At 44.1% G+C, this 22,277-nt stretch overlaps 3 protein-coding genes across 13 annotated transcripts in view; 2 read left to right on the forward strand and 1 right to left on the reverse strand.

The window, feature by feature from the left end:
- The first annotated feature begins 315 nt into the window (after nt 1-315).
- On the forward strand, nt 316-6,356 carry LOC130528488 (dual specificity protein phosphatase 22-B-like). Of its 9 annotated transcripts, none has more exons than XM_057037922.1 (7): nt 381-620; nt 698-731; nt 2,453-4,268; nt 4,371-4,420; nt 4,576-4,650; nt 5,082-5,253; nt 5,599-6,356. In XM_057037922.1, the coding sequence occupies exons 3-7, from the start codon at nt 4,122-4,124 to the stop codon at nt 5,791-5,793; spliced, it is 639 nt and encodes a 212-aa protein (XP_056893902.1). In that variant the 5' UTR covers nt 381-620; nt 698-731; nt 2,453-4,121; the 3' UTR covers nt 5,794-6,356. The 9 variants fall into 9 exon arrangements, with proteins under 9 accessions (XP_056893913.1, XP_056893908.1, XP_056893902.1 ...); XM_057037924.1 differs by having other exon boundaries at nt 411-620; nt 2,453-2,535; XM_057037925.1 differs by having other exon boundaries at nt 416-620; nt 5,692-6,356.
- Nucleotides 6,357-6,684: 328 nt separating this feature from the next.
- On the forward strand, nt 6,685-11,152 carry LOC130528487 (interferon regulatory factor 4-like). 2 transcript variants are annotated; one of them, XM_057037921.1, is made up of 9 exons: nt 6,685-6,988; nt 7,091-7,316; nt 7,892-8,078; nt 8,276-8,352; nt 8,693-8,831; nt 8,922-9,023; nt 9,251-9,625; nt 10,538-10,650; nt 10,791-11,152. In XM_057037921.1, the coding sequence occupies exons 2-9, from the start codon at nt 7,119-7,121 to the stop codon at nt 10,950-10,952; spliced, it is 1,353 nt and encodes a 450-aa protein (XP_056893901.1). In that variant the 5' UTR covers nt 6,685-6,988; nt 7,091-7,118; the 3' UTR covers nt 10,953-11,152. The 2 variants fall into 2 exon arrangements, with proteins under 2 accessions (XP_056893901.1, XP_056893900.1); XM_057037920.1 differs by having other exon boundaries at nt 6,686-6,988; nt 7,096-7,316.
- Nucleotides 11,153-14,444: 3,292 nt separating this feature from the next.
- Nucleotides 14,445-22,277, reverse strand: part of exoc2 (exocyst complex component 2) — a 29,318-nt gene continuing 21,485 nt past the window's right edge. Inside the window, exons 13-29 of one of the 2 annotated variants that reach the window (XM_057037919.1) lie at nt 21,896-22,020; nt 21,373-21,441; nt 21,128-21,285; nt 20,916-21,037; nt 20,252-20,313; nt 19,953-20,033; nt 19,432-19,491; nt 18,980-19,041; nt 18,815-18,884; nt 17,756-17,872; nt 17,078-17,219; nt 16,137-16,192; nt 15,939-16,061; nt 15,727-15,788; nt 15,071-15,130; nt 14,730-14,850; nt 14,445-14,586 (exon numbers count right to left, since the gene is read on the reverse strand). In XM_057037919.1, the coding sequence (XP_056893899.1) occupies nt 14,757-14,850; nt 15,071-15,130; nt 15,727-15,788; nt 15,939-16,061; nt 16,137-16,192; nt 17,078-17,219; nt 17,756-17,872; nt 18,815-18,884; nt 18,980-19,041; nt 19,432-19,491; nt 19,953-20,033; nt 20,252-20,313; nt 20,916-21,037; nt 21,128-21,285; nt 21,373-21,441; nt 21,896-22,020 (1,463 nt within the window). In that variant the 3' untranslated portion in view covers nt 14,445-14,586; nt 14,730-14,756. Of the gene's footprint in view, nt 14,851-15,070; nt 15,131-15,726; nt 15,789-15,938; nt 16,062-16,136; nt 16,193-17,077; nt 17,220-17,755; nt 17,873-18,814; nt 18,885-18,979; nt 19,042-19,431; nt 19,492-19,952; nt 20,034-20,251; nt 20,314-20,915; nt 21,038-21,127; nt 21,286-21,372; nt 21,442-21,895; nt 22,021-22,277 lie in introns of both variants that reach the window. The other variant, XM_057037918.1, reaches the window with a different exon arrangement.

Consider the following 22,277-nt stretch of genomic DNA (forward strand, 5'->3'; position numbering starts at 1 on the left):
ACGCGAAGAGAGGGAAATGCTCATGTTCTTCCAGGTTATTAATACATCTGTAGCTGCAAATGTTGCCACCACGATGTCATTTTATAGCTTAACCAAGTAGAAATAAAAAGAAAGAAAGAAATTCCAACTTAAAAAGCCTTTTTGTGCAGCCATCAACATGGACAATGATCAGTCTGACTTTTAGACTTTTAGACAGAAAGAAGAGAAGCAGAAGCTAAAAGTGATCAAACATGCTTGAAAAAATGAAGATGCTTGTGATAAAGTTTGAAAACTGTAGTTTTGGTAAAAGTGCTCAGCGGATATGGAGCCGTGGACCTTTGTCCTCCTGCCATTACCCATCCGCATGTGTTTGGCATGTGCCCGTCCACAGTCCCATGACCCTCTGCTGGGCTAAATATAAATATCCACGCAGCGCTCTCCACAGCTAAGGTCACATTACCTCATCCCAGCAGCTCCCAGAACGTCTGTGAAAGGCTCCACGGTACTCCGGGTCGTGGTGAACCGGTCGTCAGGGGCAGACAGAGTGGTCGCGGCAGCCAAACCCCACATTGGTAATAATAAATTATTATTTCTTTTTGATTGTCAGACGTTTGGCTGAGATGGGTAACGGAATTAATAAGGTAGGCCATCACGACTCTGCACTTTTTACCATCTCAGCATCCTTTTCTGGGATGAATGTGGAATTTTTTTTTTTCAGGTCCTTCCTGATCTTTATCTTGGAAATATCAAAGGTAAGACTGCCCGCCTGGCCGGGTGGATGAAGACTATTTCCAGGATAATGAAGAGAATGTTTCAGTTCCTCATACGTGGTGGTGGTGGTGTGTGTGTGTGTGTGAGGGGCCGGGGGGGGGGGGGGGTATGTGGTGAGATGCTACACTGAGCTCAGTTTCTATAGAGTAGATCAGTCACATGGTAGAATGACGAGGCCAGAGTGAATTATGATGTAAAACAGGCATAATTTGTAGTTGTTTCCTCCTGTATGAGTGTGCAGAGGTGGAGGAAGTAATTTGAGGGGTTAATGTGGGAGGGGGCACTCCACAGTGTGGGGGCTGTCCCCGCCTTTCTGCACAGGAAAGGATCATCTTTGTTTCAAGATAATCTCAGTCAGATCGGTGATCCGTCAGAGTTCGATATTTTGAACATTTATCTCTGAACAACAGGAAGTGGTGAAAACTAAACTGGAAAACAGATCATCAGTGTTTTAGTTGCAGCTCAAAATTAATAAAGGTAATTAGACTGGCAACAATCGGCTGCATTTTTGGACAAATTTTTCTTTTTTTTTCTTCACAAAAGCCACCATGCACTAAAATAAAAAACCCCTTTCCCTTGACGAAACTGGGCCACCTCACCCTCCAAATCAGCCGAAGATCAGCACGTTCAGACTGTTCGAACCTCCATCCATCCGTGATCACTGATTCATTCCAACCCAGGACTGAAAATCAGCACCAGCATTGGACACAGCAGTAAAAATGAGGAAATCCTTCTGGTTAAATGTCCATTTCTGTCCATTTGTTCTGACCCCTGACCCTGGTGTCGCTTCAATATCTGATCAGATATTGCGAAATAATGTGAGTTCCCCCCTGATTAATCAATAAATAAACCGTGTAGTATGATCGTTAGATACTGAACCATGAAAAATAAATATTATTATTATTAAATTTATGATTTTGGTATTAGCCCAACCACCAATTATTGATTCAAAGATTAGTTGATTTTTACAGTAACTTTGGAATTCATTTATTTATGGTAATGAATGTTTTCTAGGTGGAAGCAGCTGACCAGTTATTACTGACAGGATACAGTCAACAGTTTTATTGCTTCAATCTTTTAACCTTTAATGTTATCAGCAACAGGACACCAAACAGAAAAGTGTTTTTAATGACCTACGCTGACTCATTTCATGACCTCGAGCGTCCTGGCTGCCGTCCAGGCCAAAGACTCCCATGATAGGACAGTACGTTTGATAAAAACTGACACTTTGATGACCGATTAACTTTGTCCTTCATGATGACTTCTGAAAACTATAATCTTAGAGTTTAGCACCAGCCGCTGTAATTCCGGGAGCATCATTTCACTTTTATCTCGAACAAATGGCACCAGCATCCTGCACACTTGCAAAACATGAAAAGAAAATAGCCAAACGTACATCTGTCTGAAGTAGAAAAAAATGGCTTCCTTTTAAAGAACAAAATTTGATTAGAACAATTACAGTTTCTTGCTTTTGGCCCAAGCTGCTGCTGTTTTAGAAACATTGGTTTTCCGGTTTTTCTTTCAGTTCAAACCAGAAGCGACACCTCTTAGCCAGAAGGCCACGTTTGCCTTGGGCAGTTTAAAGAAGGGGGGGCTGTTGTTGGGTAGAAGATTCTTTATTTAGTGTTGGTCGTTCGTGAGCACTGAATGTAAATTGGATGGAGCAAATGTGCAAAAGCTCAAAGTTTGCTCTGATTGGCAGATGCACGAGATGAGAAGCTGCTGGCGCAGCACAACATCACCCACATTCTGTCCATCCATGACACAGCGGCGCCCCTCCTGGAGGTGAGACGACCCCCCCCACCCCCCACCGTGTCTTACATTGACCCTTGTGACCCCGTCAACGCAGCGCTGACGACGCTGCCATGCTGCTGCTGCACTCGTCTGGAGAGCTCTCTAACAATATCTTGTATCAACTTTATTATATTGTCACATTCGTGGTTGGTTTTTGATGTCTTTGTGGCTGAGCATGGGTCATGCATCCCATAATCCAAGGTGTTGTGACACATTTGAAGAATTCAGTGATCTGGCCTCTCAGCTGACTAATACAGGAATTATCACATTGTTCCATACTTCATACATACGTGTTATACATTCTATAGAAATAGTTGTTCTCTGCTGAGTTGCTTCTTATATAATGTTGCGTAACCCCAAAATTATGTCTCTGGTTTCATCAAAGGCTTTTCAAAGAGACCACTTCAATAGGTGTGAAAGTTGGTTGTTCTTATTTTCTGTTTTGCCTGGAAAGTCCTTCGACCTTGAATCACTGAAAATTTGGAATTCACCAGATTTCATCACCTGTTCTGCGACGCACGGTCACCGGGAGGAGTCAGAACCAGAATAGCCGAGTGGTGTAGCTGTGATGCAGATGTGAACCAACACGCATCCGTATCAATGCGATTTCACCAGAGAACGTGGAACATGGGAAGACTTTCGGGCATTGATTGTCAGTGTGTGAGGGGAGGGGACAGACGTATGGACAGCGCGAGTGTGGGAACCCAGCTGGGGGAAAGTACAAAAATTTCCTTCCATTCCAGATGTAGAAAAGCCGACGACGAACCATCCAACCCAGCAGTTGTGGTTTGTCATTAACCTTCCAGAGTGATTTCGATTCATCGATTCCTTCGCTCACACAGTCAGACTGAACATTTCACTGAAATTCTTGATTTCCAATGTTGGCTTTCACAACTTTCATCTTTTCTTGTTGAAAGCGAGCGCGCCGAGGGCCCCGATATTTCAGTAGCCTTTCTCTGTCCATTTCACAGTGAAGAGAAACTCCCATTACAGTATCGCTACCAAAACTGGTCAACCACCGCGACGTTAGAAAACAGTTCCAACTGAAATTGTGTCCATCTCCGAGCTCCGCTCAGCGGCTCGTTCCGTTTCCTGGCAGGAGGCCTTTTGTGCCAGGGTGACGCTGCTTTTTTTCGGTCATGACTAACCGGCCCAAAAAGCCAGATGGGATGGTTTATTTGCATAGCAAACAGTCAAACTGTAGCCCCATTTCTTAGAAGGCAGCTTGAAGGCAGGTCTCAGAGGTCAGAGGTGCCATTTACTGTATGCAAAATTTTAAAAAATGTTTAATAAATCTGAGCTTTTTTCTTTTTTAAATTTGTTCATCGTTTCTCTGGAACTGAAGACAAAGAGGGATTTATTCTTCAGCCAGGAGATGACTGCTTTGTTTGCATCTTCTCATTTGTTTGCATTCATGTTGTGTAGTGTAAGTGTGTGTGTGCGCGCGTGTGTGTGTGTGCATGTGTGTGCTAACCAGTCTGAAACACTTCCAAGCTTGATAAGCCCTAGGGAGCTTGGGTTTTTTTTTCATTGCAATGGTGCAGTCATAGCAGGACAGGACAGTTTCTGTCCTCTACATGTACTGTATCATCAGCTGTCAGGTGCATTGTAACACACACACCCACACACACACACACACATGCACACACACACACAGCAGGGTCAGAGGGGCAAAATATGGGGGTCGTCCCATCTCTTTGGAAACAGGAACTGTGTTCAAGCAGGTGATCTGACTCTTTTTACTGTCATACAGACATATTTTTAATAGGTTGACGTGGAGGTTATTCTCTCTCTAATGGGAAAACTCTGCCTCCATCTCCATCCAGGACATGACATACCTCTGCATATCTGCTGCAGATCATTCCAGGCAAAACCTGTGAGTACAGGCCAAACCAAAACGGTCAGAACGTCGCACATAAGGCACATTTACAGGGGTAACGGTGGCCCCATTAGGCTCTCTAATGAAGTGAAGTCAAGCTCAATGAAAAGATTGAAACATCTCATGAGTGTGACATCATGTTTATGCTGCAGGACTCAGTACTTCAGAGACAGCATCATGTTTATTCACGAGTCCCGACTGAAAGGAGAGGGCTGCCTCGTGCACTGGTGAGCCACACACTCGCGCTTCATTACTCCTCAGTGCTTAAGCACATGTGTGGAAGATTCTAACGAGGAGAGGTTATTTTAGAGTTTATACGTTTACAGGTCGCAGCCTATTTTACCGCATGATTGCTTTTTTCCTTTTTTGTGTGTTTTATTTAGAATGTTGAAGGTTTTTATTACTGATGTCCTGTTTTATTTTCATTTTCAGCCACATCACAATCACCAAACACACAACTTTGCTAATTACTTTCATTGTAAATTTCATCTCCTTTCATCTTCCCTAATATAAAAGCGCAGTTAACCACAGCTTCGGGGAGGTGGGGTGGGTGTGTGTGCCCGTGTGTGTGTGTGTGTGTTTCACTTTGTGCGACATTAGGCAAGAGATTGTGAATAAATGGTCAGTGCAGCTGAGTGCTGCTGTGATTGTGTGTCAGTGTTGCAGGAGTGTCCCGCAGCGTCACCTTGGTGGTGGCCTACATCATGACGGTGACGGGTCGCGGGTGGGTGGAGTCTCTGGCGGCGGTGAGGTCAGCCCGTCCGTGCGCCGGCCCCAACCTGGGATTCCTGAGGCAACTGGAGGAGTTTGAAAACACGGAACTGACAGAAGTGAGTGGTGACGTCTGAATCCCAAATCACTCCTGCGGAGGTGCAGATGGGTGACATCATCACCCCTATGAAAGGTTGCTTCCTGTATAAGAATGGGAAAATATCATCTCCCCTTTGCTCTCAGCTAAGAACTCTTCTTCTTCCTCTCTGCCTCCTCTTCCTCTTGTCTTCCTCTCTTCTTCTGCTTTCTCTGCTCCTTCCTCCCACCCTCTCCTCCTCCACCCTTCCTCCTGCTCCTCTTCCTCACACCTCCTATCTTCCCCTCCGCTCTCTGTCTGAAAGGGGATTTATGGAAGTCGCTCTTCACGAGTTCTTTTTCTTTTACCGCTTGTGTTTGTGCCACAGGACGGAGGACAGTTATTATCTCATCAGTTTTGGACAGGACGTGTGAAAAGTGTCCCATGCGAAGCTGAACCTCTGTCTTTCTGCTGTGTCCAGTATCAGGCCTGGTGGAAGGACCGATACGGGAAGAACTCCTTCAACGATGAAGAGGAGGTGGAAGCGCTGTTGGCTCAGAAAGCTCTCAGCAGCACAACCTGAGGAAAGCAGCGCTTTCTTTCTGACGCTGGTGCACGTACAGAAAGGCTGCAGACGGAACACCAATCTGGTCTCTGCAGGTGCAGGAACGGGACAAGCGGCTTTTTTAATGCCATTTCAAATTTTTTTTAAAAAAAAGCCATGTCCTCACCTCTAACTGTCAAAACAACACGCAAGAGTGGTCAAGCATGACAAGGCGGAAACATGTACATGCAACGTCATTCTCTGAACACACACTCCGACGTTTGCACCCCCATCACTACTGACATGCTTCGTCCTCTCCAAATATGAAGATTAAAGTCGGAGAGCATGAGAATCCCGGAAACTCGGTCAGAGAACTCCACCGAGTTATTGCTTAACAATTTCATCACTGTTACTTAGTAATAAATATGTGTAATTACTCAGTTATAGAAAATCTGTCATTTAGTGTTTTCTTTTTTTAATGACTCTGTAAATGTGATTCTTTTCCTAATATGGATTCATGGGGCTTCCTGTCCCTCTCTAACTTCTAAAAGGACCCGTAATAAATAAAAGAAGTACCTCAGAGGCCTCCGGGCTCTTCAGAAGGTTCGAGTTTGGCTCAGATGGACGTTCCACATTAATCTCAAATCGTTTCTGATTCAACACAGAATACACACATCTGTGACAAAACCAAAGGAGCATCACACAGAAGATAAAACCTCAAGATCAAAAAGTCACATTGGACTTTTTTTTTTTTTTTTAATAATCCATTGAGTTATTCTGATATACTTTATCTCAGTGCCGGCAGCGTCGCGTGGCTGTGCTTTGCATTAAAGTGCTTTGCATTAATGTCATGAATAGAGTTCAGGCTTCCATAAACGCTTTATTTGTCCTCATTGACTTTTGCTGCCGGACCGCAGCTACTTTTCGTCAAAGTGAATCATTTCAGAGAAGTGTTTTTGTCTCCACGCCACGATTTCCACGTGTGCGGGTGTGTGACACTCACAGGCTGAGGCCTGCAGGGTTTCCCCGGTGTATTACTGGAGCTCAGGCGCCGGCGCGTAAAGATGCGCAGCGCACACACAGCGGCAGCTGCAGGTTGTTTCTTCCTGAGCATCACCGAGTCTGTCTCCGCCCTCTTGTGCGATAGGCTGCAGGATTTAAGCGGGCCAGCAGTGATGATGAGGGCGTCTGGGGGTGATTGATTTCAAAACTTGACGGATTTCGAGTTTCGCAGGTAAGATCAGATTGGTCACGCTGTAGAAGAGTTTCTGTTGGGTCTGTGCGGGGGAACTGGGTGAAGCCAACTTTACTGAACTTTGTTTCACACTTGTGTCAGTGCAGCGCAACACAGAACCTGCGCAGAGATGAGCGCGGACCTGGATTACGGAGGCTCGGGCAGCAGCGGCAACGGCAAATTGCGCCAGTGGCTCATCGAACAGGTGGACTGCGGCAAATATCCCGGCCTGGTGTGGGAGAATGATGAAAAGACCATCTTCAGGATACCGTGGAAGCACGCAGGGAAACAGGACTACAACCGGGACGAGGATGCCGCGCTTTTCAAGGTAACCCCCATCTTCCAGGGGAGGACACGGGACTTCAGGTGCGCTTCAGGCGCACGGACAGATGTTCCACAGATGAGCCGTTTTACAGAGTACGATGTGCTGAATGAAACAGTGAAGTTAATTATACGAATCAAACAACCTCCCGCACATTTCCACCACATGTGCAGTTTTCCTCACTTTTGAATGAGTACGAAGAGTACGAAACACCTTTTCACAATTCTAATTCATGAAACTGATATAATTCTAAGAGCCATTTTAAAACAAAACCGCAATTAAAAGCTTAAAATGCGTTTCTCACATTTGAGACAACTTGAAGGCATGAATTTTAATTCGTGTGGCCGTTGCTGCCCTTTTCTCAGGTCGCTCTTCCAAAGACGAAATTTTTTTTAAAAAGTTTGTCTTCAGGAAAGATTCTCTTCTCCTTCATATCATTATAAGAATTATTATTAGTGGTTTTTTTGGGGGGGGGTTTTATTTTATTTTTTTTTACCTCGGACTCTGATGAGAGTTGTTCTGCAGCTTGAAGCGTGGCTGCAGAGCCCCGTGCGTCGCCTCTAACACACCCCTGTGCGCAGGCCTGGGCGCTGTTTAAAGGCAAGTTCCGGGAGGGGATCGACAAACCGGACCCACCGACCTGGAAGACGCGGCTGCGCTGCGCCCTCAACAAGAGCAACGACTTCGAGGAGCTGGTGGAGAGGAGCCAGCTGGACATTTCGGACCCCTACAAAGTGTACCGCATCGTCCCGGAGGGTGCCAAGAAAAGTGAGTGCACGCACGAGTATCTCGATGAGTCTACATGAATTCAGTGCTGTGGTTTAGTGTCGTGGGTTTAGAAATCCATTGAATTTTAATTTGGCCTCTATTAAAGGTCAAAGTACCTTCACCAACAAGCCAGTGCTGAATGTCAGCGTGCTGTGGAGATGTGTAAATCTCCTCCTTCATCATTATTCTGTCTGCAGGATCCCGACAGGAGGACAGTCCCCTGAGTCCAGTGAGCTATCCAGTGCACCCGTCCTATCCTGCCCTGCAAACTCAGGTGATTTCCACATGAGGGAGGAAGAAATATTGTTGCAGAGGCAACGTTAAATCAAGAATTTAATGAACACAGGAGTGTTTTAAACGCAACACAAAGGCCTGGGCAGTAATTACCAGCTCAGTTTGACTGAATTTCTGGGATTACTTTTGATTTTTTTTAACTCTTGCCCAGTCAGGATTGAGGCCTGTGCAGATTATGCTGCCACCCTAGAAAAGGTTCTTTCTCTACTGATGTAATTAACATATATCAGAGTATATTAGTCGTGATGTACACATTAAAAAACTGAAATGTGTCACTTTTGCCTGAAAACCACGTTGAGTATTGGTTTGATGCACTGCAGGTGCCACAGTTTATGCCCATCCAAGAATGTGATTGGAGGGATTACTGTCAGGAGGCAGCCTCCATGCCAGAGATGTCCTTCACCCAGTGCCCCTGTCCCCCCCGCAGCCTACCGTGGCAGAACCCCTCCATGGAGAACGGTACAGCCCGTCACACATGAACAGTAGCAGAGGCTTCAGCCTTGCGTGTGCGTGTGCACGTGTACTTCAGCTGCTCCTCTGTGTGTGCAGGATACCAGCTCAGAGCCTCCATTTACTCGTACAGTCCTGCTGACAGCCAGTCGTCGCCGTTTGCTCTGGACGCCAGCATAAGATCTGCAGAGACACACTCAGGTGTGACAGTGTTTCCTGTCTGAAACTGGGGGGACTGAGGAACTCTGGGGGTGATCATATCAGGATCAATCCCCTCAACCTAAACTTAATAAAATACTGGAGACATCAAATGAGGTTACATTGAACGACCTCATTTTGACAACAAATCCATTTTTAAGAAATCCCTCTGCTTTAATCTCATCAAAGCACCACAAAAACACGTCCACTTGCCTGTTTCCTTCCATCAGACTTCCGCCTGCACGTGACCGTGTTTTACCGGGACAGTCCTGTGAGGGAGGTGACCGTCTCCAGTCCGGAAGGCTGCCATCTCACTCCATGCTCCCCGGAAGACAAGCTCTACCAGCAGCCTGGAAATCCGGAGGTGGTGCCCCTGCCTGTGGACAGCCTCTCGCCCCCGAGGACTGATGACGGCCCCTCAAGTCCCCCATCCACTCTGGAGAGTGGCGTGCTCCTGTGGATGGGCCTCGACGGCCTTTACGCCCGCCGGCTGTGCCAGAGCAGAGTGTACTGGCAGAGAGGATCGGCCCAGTACGCAGACAAGCCCAACAAGCTGGAGCGGGAGGTCAACTATAAACTCCTGCACACGCAGGACTGTTTGGCAGGTGAGATGATCAGCTGTTGGTCTTCAGACTCACACTAACCCTGCTGGTGATCCGCAACCATTTGTCTGAAAACTGGCTGAAACTGCATTTCAGGAGATCTACTTTTGTCAAAATCCACATTTTTTCCCCCTAATTTTCTAATGAAATCAGAAATATGATGCATTCAGATTTTAAGAAGTCTGAATTTCTTTCCCTTCTCTTCTAATGGGTTGATTTACTATAAACAGAACATCCAATTAACTCCCTCAAACATCAATGAAATGTGTTACAAGACATAAAAAAGATCTGTTCATACGGCAAAACGTATGTACTGTAAGGTTGGGTGGTGTGACAGCGGAATAGTCATTGTGTCACACTTTTGGGGGGAGGGGGGCATCATGATTGACAGCTGTGCTGGTGGGTGAAGGTGGTCCTGAGCCTCCACCTCCTGATCATGGAAAACTGGCTTCAAATGAGCACCAGACATAACATTTGTCATACAACGTTTCTTCAGGTTCGTTAAGATGTGGACAGATGTGTCTGCAGGGACAGACAGAACTGGAAGTCTTTAAGGGCTACATCCTCTTTGGTTGTGAATGTTCTAATAAAAGAACCCTGTTTATTTTTTGAATCAAAGTATTTACTGTAAACACAGTCTAACCTCCACATTTCAGGAAAAAGTCCCCCTTTAAAGTCATCTGAGACATTTGACAGAAAAGGTTTTGAGATTGTTGTGACGCCTCAGCCACATTATCCCCTCCTACATGCTCCTTGGGCTCCAGCCGTATCAAATGACAGATAATTACGTTTGCATAGACGGTGTGACTAAGACTTTCCATTCCGATCACCCTAAATGTCACACATTTCTGCTGAAATTCAAAGTCAACCGCTCACATCTGCTGCTGTATTAAATCTGCCGTCCCTCCCCATCAGAGATCCAGAGCTTCGGGCTCCACGGTCGACCGCCGCCACGCTTCCAGATCCTGCTGAGCTTTGGGGACGAGTGTCTGGACCCGCAAAGGCACAGACGGACCCTCGCTGTCCAGGTGACTGTGCAGATGCTACAGCTCAGTAACCCTGAGAAGATCTGGACTAGATCTCAAACCTGCAGCTGATGGCCTGACACTGGCCTTCGCTCCACTTCAGAGATCCGATGGTTTGAAGTGCGAACCTCTGTGTGTTTCAGGTGGAGCCGCTGTTTTCCAGGCAGCTCCTGTACTACGCCCAGCCGGTGGGGGGCCACTACTACCGCAACTACGAGCACGCGGGAGTCACGGAGCACGTCAGCCCCTCGGAGGACTACCAGAGGACCATCACACATCACCACAGCAGCAGCCTGCAGGAGTGACCTGAGCAGGAAGCATAGAGACTGTTGAAAACCTGAAGAAGTGACTCTTCAGATGACAGGACAGCATGAAAGGATGGATTAGCGTCACGTGTACATTCGTCTGTGTGTGTGTTTGAACGTTTTTTTGGGCGTCGTGATTTTCAGACTATGCAAATAAAACCAGTAGCTTAGGAGTTTGTATTGTACACCAAGGTGTTACATGGAAATGTGGGAAATGTGCTCATTCACTGTCACAGGTTTGGTCTGGATTCACAAGTGTTTACAGGGAACAGGAAGTTGAGTCCAGCCATTTTTAGCTTAGCATAGCTTAGCTTGGCAAGAAGAGTGGATTCGTGTGAGTGGGGAACAAGAGTTTTCGCTGTTATAATCATCAGTCCAAGAGCTTGAATGCATCTTTGCTGGACGTGCACAACACTGTAAAATTATAACAACAATCTGCAACTGCGACAATCTGCTGGCCTGCGAGATCTATAGAGTTTTATTGGCAGGTTTCCCCAGGTGGACTGTTTGGGGAGCATTGACTTTTCAGTTATTTTAATAAAAAAGTGTTTTCAATTAATAATCTTTTCCTTTTTTTTTTAAAACTGCAGCTTCTGTTGCAAGAAGCTGGATTCCTACAACATAAAATCCAGTGCAACATGAACAGAGAGAAGTGGGAAGAGTTGAAGTGAAAGTGTTTCGGAATGTGTGCACGTTTCTAAAAACCAACAAACACATCTCTCCATTTCTGTGTGGAAGCTGCAGTCGCTTCTGAACAGGAAGTGCAGTTCACAGGCAGAAGGCTGATGGTTAATCAAACACTTTATTATCACAACGATGACATCACAAAGGGTGTGTGGAGAGGAAGAGGGCAGCCCTTCTTTCCGCACCAGGCTTCCTGCCCTCTGCTTACAGCTTTAGAAGCAGTTTCCATCTCCATGGAAAACCAGCAGAAAATACCCACAAATCTGTTCGTCATAGACGCAAAATTAAGTTACAAGAAGCAGTGAAGATTTCACTTTAAAGCTTAACCGGTGAGCGATGACTGTTCAGCCAACAGTGCTGGTGAGACTTAAACACATCACGTTAGAACGGGCAACAGGATATTCAAAGATCATTTGCAGCAACATCAAGACGTTGTTCATGTAGAGCAAATATGTAAGTGAGGTGTTGGGGGGGGAGATATTGACCTTCATCAACCAAAAACTGATTCGACTTAAAATCATGAACATGATATTAGAATGTAGTAGAGTTGGAGGGATAGAACATCATCCCTAATAGCTCATTAGAATAAGAACTGGTTCATACTCACTGGGTTGGACCTCTTTCTGCCTTCAGGACTGCCCTAATTCCTCATGGAACAGATTTAACAAGGATCTCAGCAGGCCCAATTAACAACATCTACAAGCCTAAACTCCCCAAAATGCTGCCCTGTGATTGGCCAATTAAATATTTATTGAAAAGCCAGAGATTAGGGGCATATCTGAACTAAGTTGGACATTTGCTGTATCAAGCTCAGCTTTACCGAAAGATGTTTTTTTCCATAAACTGCATCATCCAGTCTTAAGTGATCCTTAAATGTAGTAAACAGGAAATAATAGAAGATGTTACTCAAATGCAGCAGAGGAGGGATGCTGCTTATCAGAGCCACAGGTGAGGAGAGGGGGGAGGAGGCAGCAGGTGGAGCTCAGGTCTGTGAGAGCTGAGAACCTGCTAACTGATCAAAAACAAGACTCCGGTGGAGTCTCCCCTCGCCAAAGCTTCCCTCTCCGTTTCTGCTACCTCTTCCCAGTGAGCGTGTATTTAACTACAGGAGACGTAGTCAGAGCCCAGAGGTCTGAAATGCTGCCACGAAACATGGATTCTAACAGTCTTGAAGAACATTAAGTAGCGTTGGCTGTCTAGCTGTCTCCAAGCATGTTTTATCATGAGACCGGTGTGTTGCCAGAGTAGTACTGTGGTTACAGGTTTGCACATACGGTCCAACTACAAAGATATTTCCAAAGTTCACCTGCATTATTTTCTGAATTACACATAAAAGTCTGTTTACTCATTTTAGGTTTCTTAAAATATTGTGAAAATGTTGTGTTATCATTAAGTCCATTAAGCTACAGCAGAAGTGGAACACTGTTCTCAGTACTTCAATATTTATACATACATTCTATCAAGTCTTCCCAGATGTTCTCCACTGAAGAACAGGTGACATCATCCCTCATTTCCTGTATGGAACAGATCACATGCATAGAAAAGTTTCACATTTTACTGTGAACACAGATTCGCTGCAAAACAGACAGAGTTTCGGGCTTTGAACTTTATTTGTGAATGAATCTGTGGGAGGAGAGAGCTCTAAGATTAGAATGCAGACTATAAAAACAACATCTGCCCGGCCTTCCCCGAAATCGAGGCGGGGAAGGTTTTGAGGCTCATGTTTTGGAGCAGAGAGTGAAAGAAATTAGACAGAAATGAAGAGTGAGCGATCCGCGTTGCTCTCAGGTAACCTGTCAAACGTTCTCACCATCTGTGGGCGTGGCCCTGACAGCGCACATGTGGCGCTCGCCCACAACCGTGACACTCTCAGTCGACCTCCTGGGATCCCGTTGGGTTTTGCGGGCCTAAATAACAGACAGCGGCGTCCCCACCCAGCCAGCACACGCCCCTCTCATCTTCGCCAACCAGACAACCAGCGTTGGGGAGGCTTGGAGGCTCCTGAGATGAATGGGTGAAATGACCGTTTGACGTGCAAAAAAAAACTGGAAACTGGATGGAAAACCCCAAAAGCTGATGTTTCCAAAGCATCAAAACTTGTGGAGAAGTTGAAGTCATTCAGGAAATAAATGCATTTATCAACGTTTAAAGGTGAACAGAGTGTTTTAGTAGAATTTGATGAGCTATCCTAAATAAAGGGTGTGTGTCATTACCGTTACTGAAATGCTCAGTTGACAGGCAGTAATGACTGGAGGCTCACTGCACCATGAGCACTGAATGACTCAGACCCAAACGTTGCTCACAGACTGCTTCAGGCTGTTAAAAACCTCATAAAGAACATTTAGTCTCCACATTCTCACAACAAAAGCCAAAAAAATTGACGAAACCTTCAGTATATTTTTTCCAAATATATATATTTTTTATATTTGCCAGTATGTGAATAAAGCAGCGCTTGGTTGTACAGATGGAAAACAAACTGGGAGCCAGTAAAACCAGTGGATGGCAGTGTGAGATTTGGAGGTCCCAGACAAAACAGGGTGGGGTAGAAGAAGTGTGAAACTGCCGCACCACAAGAGCTTCTACCTGGCTAATGAACCTGACCCGGCAAGGTTGGACACCAATACAAAACTCATGTGCTGACCTGTACACGTGACACCATGACGTCACATCTCAGACCTGAGGCGGCCTGGGTTCTGGGGACGGACAGGAAGTGCACAGCATTTGCACAGGAAATGTCAGAAATGATGAGTCCAGAGGACACCGCGCTGTTTGTAAGAATCTTCAGACAATAAAGGACAAAGGTGCACGTCAGTGTTGTTGTCTTTATGAGAGAATCCACATGATTTGATCCCGTTAACATCTTTCACCCCCCCGTGGACCTGAACTCTGAACCCTTTTCACTTCTGACTGAACTTGCATGGTTGAGTTCACCATAAAAGTGGGGACTGTCCTGCACAGTAACAGTGAAATGCAGTTCTCATTTCTGACATAAGAAATGTCTACTTACGTGAAGGATAAATTAAAAGTGAGACTAGAAATAGTGACTAAGCATTAAAGCGATAACTGCAAAGACTCGTTGATGATTGCACATACATTAGTCAGAAGAGGACAGCTATTTTTTTATCTCTTTACAGGCTGGACACAGGCTGGATGGAAGCAGGTGAGCTGGAGCTGCATGCTGCTTTTAAACTTGTTCAACAGCTCCTCCAGTAACCTGTCAGAGAAGAAAAAAGGTGAAATTCACTCTTTAAACTTTTTAAATAACCACCAGAGGCTGTCAGAGTCACGAGTAGCTTTGTTGGTGATTGTGCATTAATTGTTAATTACATTTTCATGGTAATTGGACGTACGTGATCAGCGCAAACACATCATTTTCTCAAGTTTTGAATCAAAATAACAACACTTGAGTGAACCTGCCCAGTTGAGAGACTCACTTTTTATCAGCTCCACTGTGCAGCTGAGGGAGGGCGTCCAGAGCCAGCTTAAAGCTGCCACTGCAGACAAAAGGCTTGATTAAAACTAACATTGAGAAAAAGACAGGAATCAGAAGGTCCTCGCACACGCATGCACACGCACCCATACGCACAGCAGTACATGCACACAAGAGAACCAGATTGCTTTCACTTCCTTTCCATAAACCACCAAGTAACATAAATAGGGATTGTAGTGAGGGATGTGCGACTGCTAAGATTTATGTCTGACATTTTCTACCATAAATCACTGGACACACAGGCAAGTTCCTGTCTCTGCTTCTACGGTGCAAACGTTCTCAGAGCCTTGTTGATAAATCCCCCCCCCCAAGTCGTCTCAAATGGGCTCTGCTCGGTCTCAGCTGAAGGTCGTTTGGGTGTTTGGGACCAGTGTTCCCGTCCCAAACACCTCCTTATGGTGCCTTTTTTTGTAAAGGGTTTGAATGTAATATTTTAGGCTGGTTTTTTTTTTTAAGGAATTTGCAAATACGTCTAAAACTTTGTCGTCCTGGGGGGTTGAGTTTAGCCTGAGAGAAAAGTTCACTGTCATAAAACAAAGAGTGAAAAGGTGAGAGGATGGGAGGACTTTCAGACTGTACATGAACACGTCTGGCACTCACTTGCTCTCAGGGTTCAGGTATGTAGCTACGGCATCTCTCAGAGCGCAGAGTTCCAGTCGAGCCTGAAAGGGGGGGGGGCAGAGAGACAACAGTAAGAATTACAGGTAAATTCCCCCACATGGCTGAGGGTCTACTTCTGAGTCAGTGTCATAGAATGAGTACAAAACTGCCCTTTGTGTGGCCTTGGTGTGTGCATGTGTGTTACACTGCACCTGCAAGGCTCCATTTTTGCTGAAAGTGGACACACACTGCATGAGACGACACATCTCGTCTGCTACAGATTCAACGATTTTAGAGAGCACACGAGGGACGAGGTCTTTAGAAACAGTGAAGACCTGAAGGGAAACACAAATCAGCAGGTTAACGCAGGGCTGGGTATAAATAAAGATACAGCACAAGTGTGATTGTACCTCTGCGTGAACTGTGATGATGTTTACCAGAGCTTCCTTTAGGTAGTTTCTTACGCCTGTTGCAGGAAAAAGGTGCAACACCAACAATTTAATGTACATTACATAGCATTTCTGGATTTTTTTCCCAATACTTCCAATATCAGCATCATCCTACAAGATTTAACGTTTATAGGCACATATTTACCCGACGCTCCCTTATTTGATGATTTTTTTGGGGATAAATGAACTCAATGGTAAATTGCTCTCTGCAGTACGATTGACTGCTGTGTTTGGTGGCTTTTAAAGACTTGCCGTGAATATCGATGGTTTCCTGGCATCACAAGAGGATTAAAATATCTTGACACAACAGCCTTCAGCAGTACTGAAACTGGAGTTTGTATGTCGTGCTGCAGCTACACGCCAGCGTGAGTCCCACACACAGCACAACAAGTGAAAGTATCATATCCCAGATCTGCGGTTTACTGCACAAAATGTTCCTCTTTCACAGTCCAAACTCAGGAACAAGCAAGAAGCAAGGCCCAACTTTCGATCAATAGTGAATTTAAAACTGCTGTCAGCTCTCACACACAATACTTGTTAATTCACATCCTGTACTCAGGTAAACCACATACGACTTGAAAGTTCCAGCAGTGGCCACGTGCATTTGATGAATAAAAGGCCAAGCCAAAACCCAACTGCTCCCCCACAGCATGACACAAAGGCCATGAAAGTCTAGGATGGGACTGACAGAATGAGTTCAACGGTGTTTACAGTAAGCCATCAAAGAGTTGTACTTTACACATGACAACCGCAACAACACTGATCAGAAGACACACGATGGTTTCCGCAGAGCTGGATTATCGGGGTCAGTCTGCAGCGGCTGTGAATGTCCCCTCCGTCTGTTCACCACCTTAGTCGTAGCAGTGAGGAAATAAAGGGGTGAGGCAGGGTTTTACTTCTACCTGTAGGCGTTTGGCAGTCCCTCCAGTCAAAGTACCCGGCGTAGATGCCTGGCTCCAAAGAACCGGAAATCGGGTCAGCCCGTCTCTCGATGTAGGCTTCAAAGAGATTTCTATCCAGCTGGCGCACAGCATCCACACTCACCTGCAGCATCAAGCATGCGGATTTGATGGGGACAAGAGCTCAGTTTAACTTGGGAGGAGGAATTAAAACGACGAGATGTGTACAGTTTCCTTGGGTCTAGTTCAGTTTGAGACAAAACAAATAAAAACTTAAAGAAAAAGAATGTGCAGCCCACGGCTGTGTCCAAAAACTCATGCAATCATTATTTCACAGAGGATGACTGCACTCAATTAAAAAGTAAATGAATAAATAGTGATGACGCGTGTAAAATATCCATATACACAATTTACAACAAGAAACAGATAAAAGAATAAAATGCTGCTCACTTTTCTGCTTTATGACTCAGCCATGAGTAACTGTGTGCACTTATGTGTAAGTGTGGGTGATAGAAAAGGGTTGAAAGTAGAGCATTGACCTTTGTTTTCACATTTACACAGAAGAGTCTGACTAACTTAATCTTCAACATCTATATTGGCAGCAGACCTCACTGATACGAGAAGGTTTTCATCATCACGGTTTTTCTTTTTAAAAAGCAGCCACTCATCAATGATACCGACCTGAGTGATCTTCTCTGTTCCAGTAAAGCCATGTTTCTCAAAGTGATCAGCCAAGTTTAAGAGGGTGCGTCTCTCCAGGTACTGGCAGTTACTGAGGATGATCAGGAGACGCTGCTCCTACACACAAATCAAATCTGCCCTTTAACATCGGTGCTGCACAGCTAAGTTCAAACCTGAACTATATCCACAATCTCTAGTTTATTGTGAAGGTTTTCATCACTTTTCAGACAGGTTCTTCTATTCTCCATCCAAACATCCATTTCACTCTTTTCCTACTAGCAGATTTGAGTTGAACAGGCAACAAATCTTCCAAACAACCATTTAACACATGAGAACTTACCCATGATGAATTTAACATATGTTCCTAATAATATAACAATCAAACAACTTGGTGAAATGAAACGATATGTGTGAAGGGACGGCAGTAAAATGCAGAACAATCAGCCAAACTCAAATTAAAACTGAGTTTAAATTGTCTGCATGACTGACCTCTTAATGGCCTATTTACCAATGACACAAATGTGCCATAACTATGGTTGCTTTGCTAAAAGGTGGTCACTTTTCAAACTAGCGCCATTTGCAAAAGTACTGGATAGTGGAAGGAAAGATGACGATAGCATCGGTGGCAGTTATTGACTGAGACATCCTTCCTAACTCAGATTTCACGTTTTCAGCAATAGCAGGCTGCCTTATCTCTGGTCTGATGCCTAACCCCTACCGCACGATTTTGGCTAGGGGAAACCCAATTTGTACCTCGCTCAGTTTCCCTTTACCTTTACCAGAAGGGCTCAACCCAGTGCTTTTCCTCCTCCACCCCCCCACCCCCCCCCCCCTCGGTCTCCATGTCTGCGCTTCACCTCCTTCAGAAACATCTCAATTAAGTTACTGGAAATGAGGATGACTCTGCTTCTTGGTCAGAACACCAAAACAGCCTGATGATATTTGGTGATGAGTTGTTAAGTGAAGGAGAGGAGCCCACTCTTTGGCAGCATTCTCAAATATATATATATATATATTAAAAAAAATAAATCATTAATTAAGGCAAAAATGCACACTTACAGATGTTGGGCTAAAGCCCTCCTGAATGCCAGGGAACCGGTCTGGAGAGGAGAGATCAACTGAAATGTCACTGCAGGAAAAGAAAAATTAAATTCATACTTTTTAAGAATTGAATAACAAATAATAAATCAATTAACAAAATTGTGAGATCAGCCAAACACTCACTGAGATGACACTATGTCTCCACCTGTCTTAATGCTCAGCTGCTCCAAACAGTTTATGAAATCCTGAATGAGGGTTTAAAAAAAAAAGAAGCTTTGTCTGTAAACAGAATAGAACTCAAGGCTGAAGTTAAATATAATGTAAATGTGAAAACTGTTCAGATTCCCTTGTTCTTTTATTCTATGCACTTTTGTTCCTTTCAATTCTTAAAAGGTCTTCAATCATGAAGGAGATACTTTACTGTAATCATTAAAATATTCTAATACCTTATCACTAATAAATATCCAAAACAGGAGATATATAGCTCTATATCAACTAAGCATATTAACTACATATGCTGTGTTTTTATATTGTCTAACCCTGATTACAAAGCCACATTTTTCCAAGATAAACTTGCATTAAAAGGTCACTGCGATATCCTTGATAGTCATTTAGTATCCCAACAGTATCCTTACCCTCATGATATTCACACTAAGTTCTGTGGCCTGATCCTGGACCTGCTCCAACTGTAGCACCTGATAAGGAGACAATGATACCACAATAATTATGTCTCTTTGAGTAGCAATTGTGCTCTTCTGTTGTATGTTAGAACTGTTACACTGATCATGTTGTTTAAAGCCCTAAACATTTCTGCTTTAAAGTCAACTGACTGGACAGGAGTTTGTTTTGTTCTTCAGACATTCACATCTTCATCTAAACAGTGATTCCAACTCAGGGTCAGGGGTTACCACCTGCCAGATGCTGCAACCATGACCTGGTAGGTACAGGTATGAACTGGTGCTCATCTAATATAAACTTTAGGAGCCTGTAAGGGGCTAAGAAGATGACTATAATAAGATGAATCAAAAGTAGTCATCTGCCTTCAGCAGTCATAAAAGCAGCTTTGTGCACAGCATGTCAACAGTGCAAATATTAGATGGTTCTGATCACATATCTTTCTGAGTGTGTGAACGTTGTGTGTAACCGATCATCTCACATTGATTTCTCCTGGTTTGACCTCAAGAGGCTCTTTGAGTGACTGCAGCATTTGGACCAGGCACTGTTCAAACTGTGAAGGCTGCAAAACACACATACGGAAGGAAGCAAGTAAGTGGATCCTGAAAGTATACATATATACTGTAAACTGCATCACATGCGGAACACAGACAAATCACAGCAGCGACATCACCACAGATACATGATAATCTTACATACAATCTTTCAATCATTTCAAATTGTTTTCATAAAATCTGTGATTTGTTAAAGTTGTCATTATGATTTAAACTGCAAGCTTACCAGGCTGGTGATTCCCTCGTTATCTACAACCCAGTCTTCCTTCTCAGCAAGTCGCTTGACATCTAAATGGGGAAAAACATACAGTCAATCTCTTTAAAACTGCTCAACACTTTATGTCACAAACAGCAGAAGACAATTATTTAGATGTGTGATCGTCTAAGTTAAGGATCATAAAATCCCTCCTATGTGATATAAAAGGTGTTTTATGTATATTAAATATAGATGGAGTTTGTGGATTCTGGGGAAAATGAAAACTCAGAGCGTGTTATCATGGTGAATGTGGTGGTAGGTTTAGTAGAAAGCAGTCAAAAATGAAGCATGCCCAAACACAATTGAAACTGGGGTTAGTTGAAGTCTGATGAGACCTCCCCTGTAGCTGCATGTGGGAAAAGTGACTGTTGTACGACAGCCAAATTATATAGTGGATCTAAAAAATTCCACCGTGATAAAAGTATCTTAATATGTTGAAATATCACTCTAAATTAAGATACAAAAGAGATCACTAAGCTGACATTTCTAATGTCATTAGTAGAAATTGCAGCGGGTCCCATTTCATAGTCTAAACTCAGACTCCTTCACACATATTGATGCTCGTCTAACCTAGAAATCCCAGAAAGAGCAGCTCATAGACCCCCCCCTCCCCCCCCCCCACCCGTGTGCTGACCTTCTGTAGTGTGCACTAGGGTCACCATGAGACAGTGAACTCTTAAGTCCAGCAGCAGATCCTGGATCACCTGTAGTAAATCATTTGGAATCTCCAAAGCGGACAGAGCTTCGTGACAAGCCCTGAGCAGGACGGCAACAGAGAAGAGTCAAAAGTTATAAAGGAATATAGAAATACAAATAAAAATCATCGCAATGGAGACAGTCAGCAACCTAATGGTGTGCATGATTTGTGTCAGCCAGACTCCGCTGAGATCTGTCTTGTTGTCCCAGCCTCCGTAAAGGTTCTGCTCTGACTTTGGCAATGTGGTAGGAAGAAGAGCCCCTCGGACGAGCTTCACCAGGCGATGGGTCATCTCCTCAATCATTTTCTGTCAAATGCAGGATTTACAAGTAAAGGTGCAGTAAAATAAATAAAATAAATTTGCGGTGAGGACACAGGTCAAACTGAATCATACTTTGAAGTCATTTTGTTTCTGCCTGGCATTCTTCTTAGATTTTTCCACTTGTCCAGATTTTTCTCCAGTCTGCAGAAACAAAAAAGAAAATGTTCCCAATTTACCGTGAAAGCATACAATAATAAGCCACCTAATTCAAATTGTTTAGTTTTCTTTTTTTGAGATGCGTGCCTACATTTTAAATTTGACTCTGTGATAGTTTCAAGGTACATTTCACAAATAAAGGTTAAACTAATAATTCTTTCTGCAACTGTCATATCTGCCAATTAATGACATGTTGAGTTACTTGTTGAGTTACTGTTTTGCTCACAACAGTCAGTAATGGTGATTTAATCAAGGATGAGTGAATAAGTCCCAGCCTTGCCAACAGGTTTTCCCATGAAGTTCTTCAGTTAATATTCTGACATTGACCTGATGTGTACAGAGGATGATGCTGTGTAGTTTTAATTAAGTGCAAATAAATAAATGAAATAAATAAATGCACTGGATCTACAAATGCACTGGAGGCTCCTCAAATATTTACCTCACTAAAAAGGCTGCCATTAACATAAGATATCCAAAGTTTCCAGAAATTGGGCAACTGACCAATCACCACATCCGACAGCTTCTCCACAAACTGCACTTGCTGTGGTGTTTCATAGCGCCATGCTGCAACACAGAGACCCTGGGGATGTTTCAATCTGCAAACCACAACTGATAAAATAATAGATGTCTTTCATTTACACGACTACAATAGAAAATATTTAACTTCCTGGAAGAGCTACTGTAATCATAGTGGTCGTGTTTCCCTGAATTACAGTATGTGGCATTAAGTCTATCACATAAACAAATAAAAACTGGCGAGGTGAGGTGTGAAACGGAAAGCACCCTCTTAAGCACAGAAAGTGCGAATGGCAGTGACACTC

This window comes from Takifugu flavidus, chromosome 7, assembly GCF_003711565.1.
Source record: "Takifugu flavidus isolate HTHZ2018 chromosome 7, ASM371156v2, whole genome shotgun sequence".
Classification (NCBI taxonomy): Eukaryota; Metazoa; Chordata; class Actinopteri; order Tetraodontiformes; family Tetraodontidae; genus Takifugu; species Takifugu flavidus.

Bases quoted from the DNA above. Each gene is read 5' to 3' on its own strand.
- LOC130528488 (XM_057037922.1), top strand. From the start codon at position 4,122: ATGTACTGTATCATCAGCTGTCAGGTGCATTGTAACACACACACCCAC. The intron at 4,269-4,370 runs GTGATCTGACTC...ATCTCCATCCAG, and splicing joins CAGGAACTGTGTTCAAGCAG to GACATGACATACCTCTGCAT. The intron at 4,651-5,081 runs GTGAGCCACACA...ATTGTGTGTCAG, and splicing joins GAGGGCTGCCTCGTGCACTG to TGTTGCAGGAGTGTCCCGCA.
- LOC130528487 (XM_057037921.1), top strand. From the start codon at position 7,119: ATGAGCGCGGACCTGGATTACGGAGGCTCGGGCAGCAGCGGCAACGGC. The intron at 7,317-7,891 runs GTAACCCCCATC...CCCTGTGCGCAG, and splicing joins AGGATGCCGCGCTTTTCAAG to GCCTGGGCGCTGTTTAAAGG. The intron at 10,651-10,790 runs GTGACTGTGCAG...TGTGTGTTTCAG, and splicing joins GACGGACCCTCGCTGTCCAG to GTGGAGCCGCTGTTTTCCAG.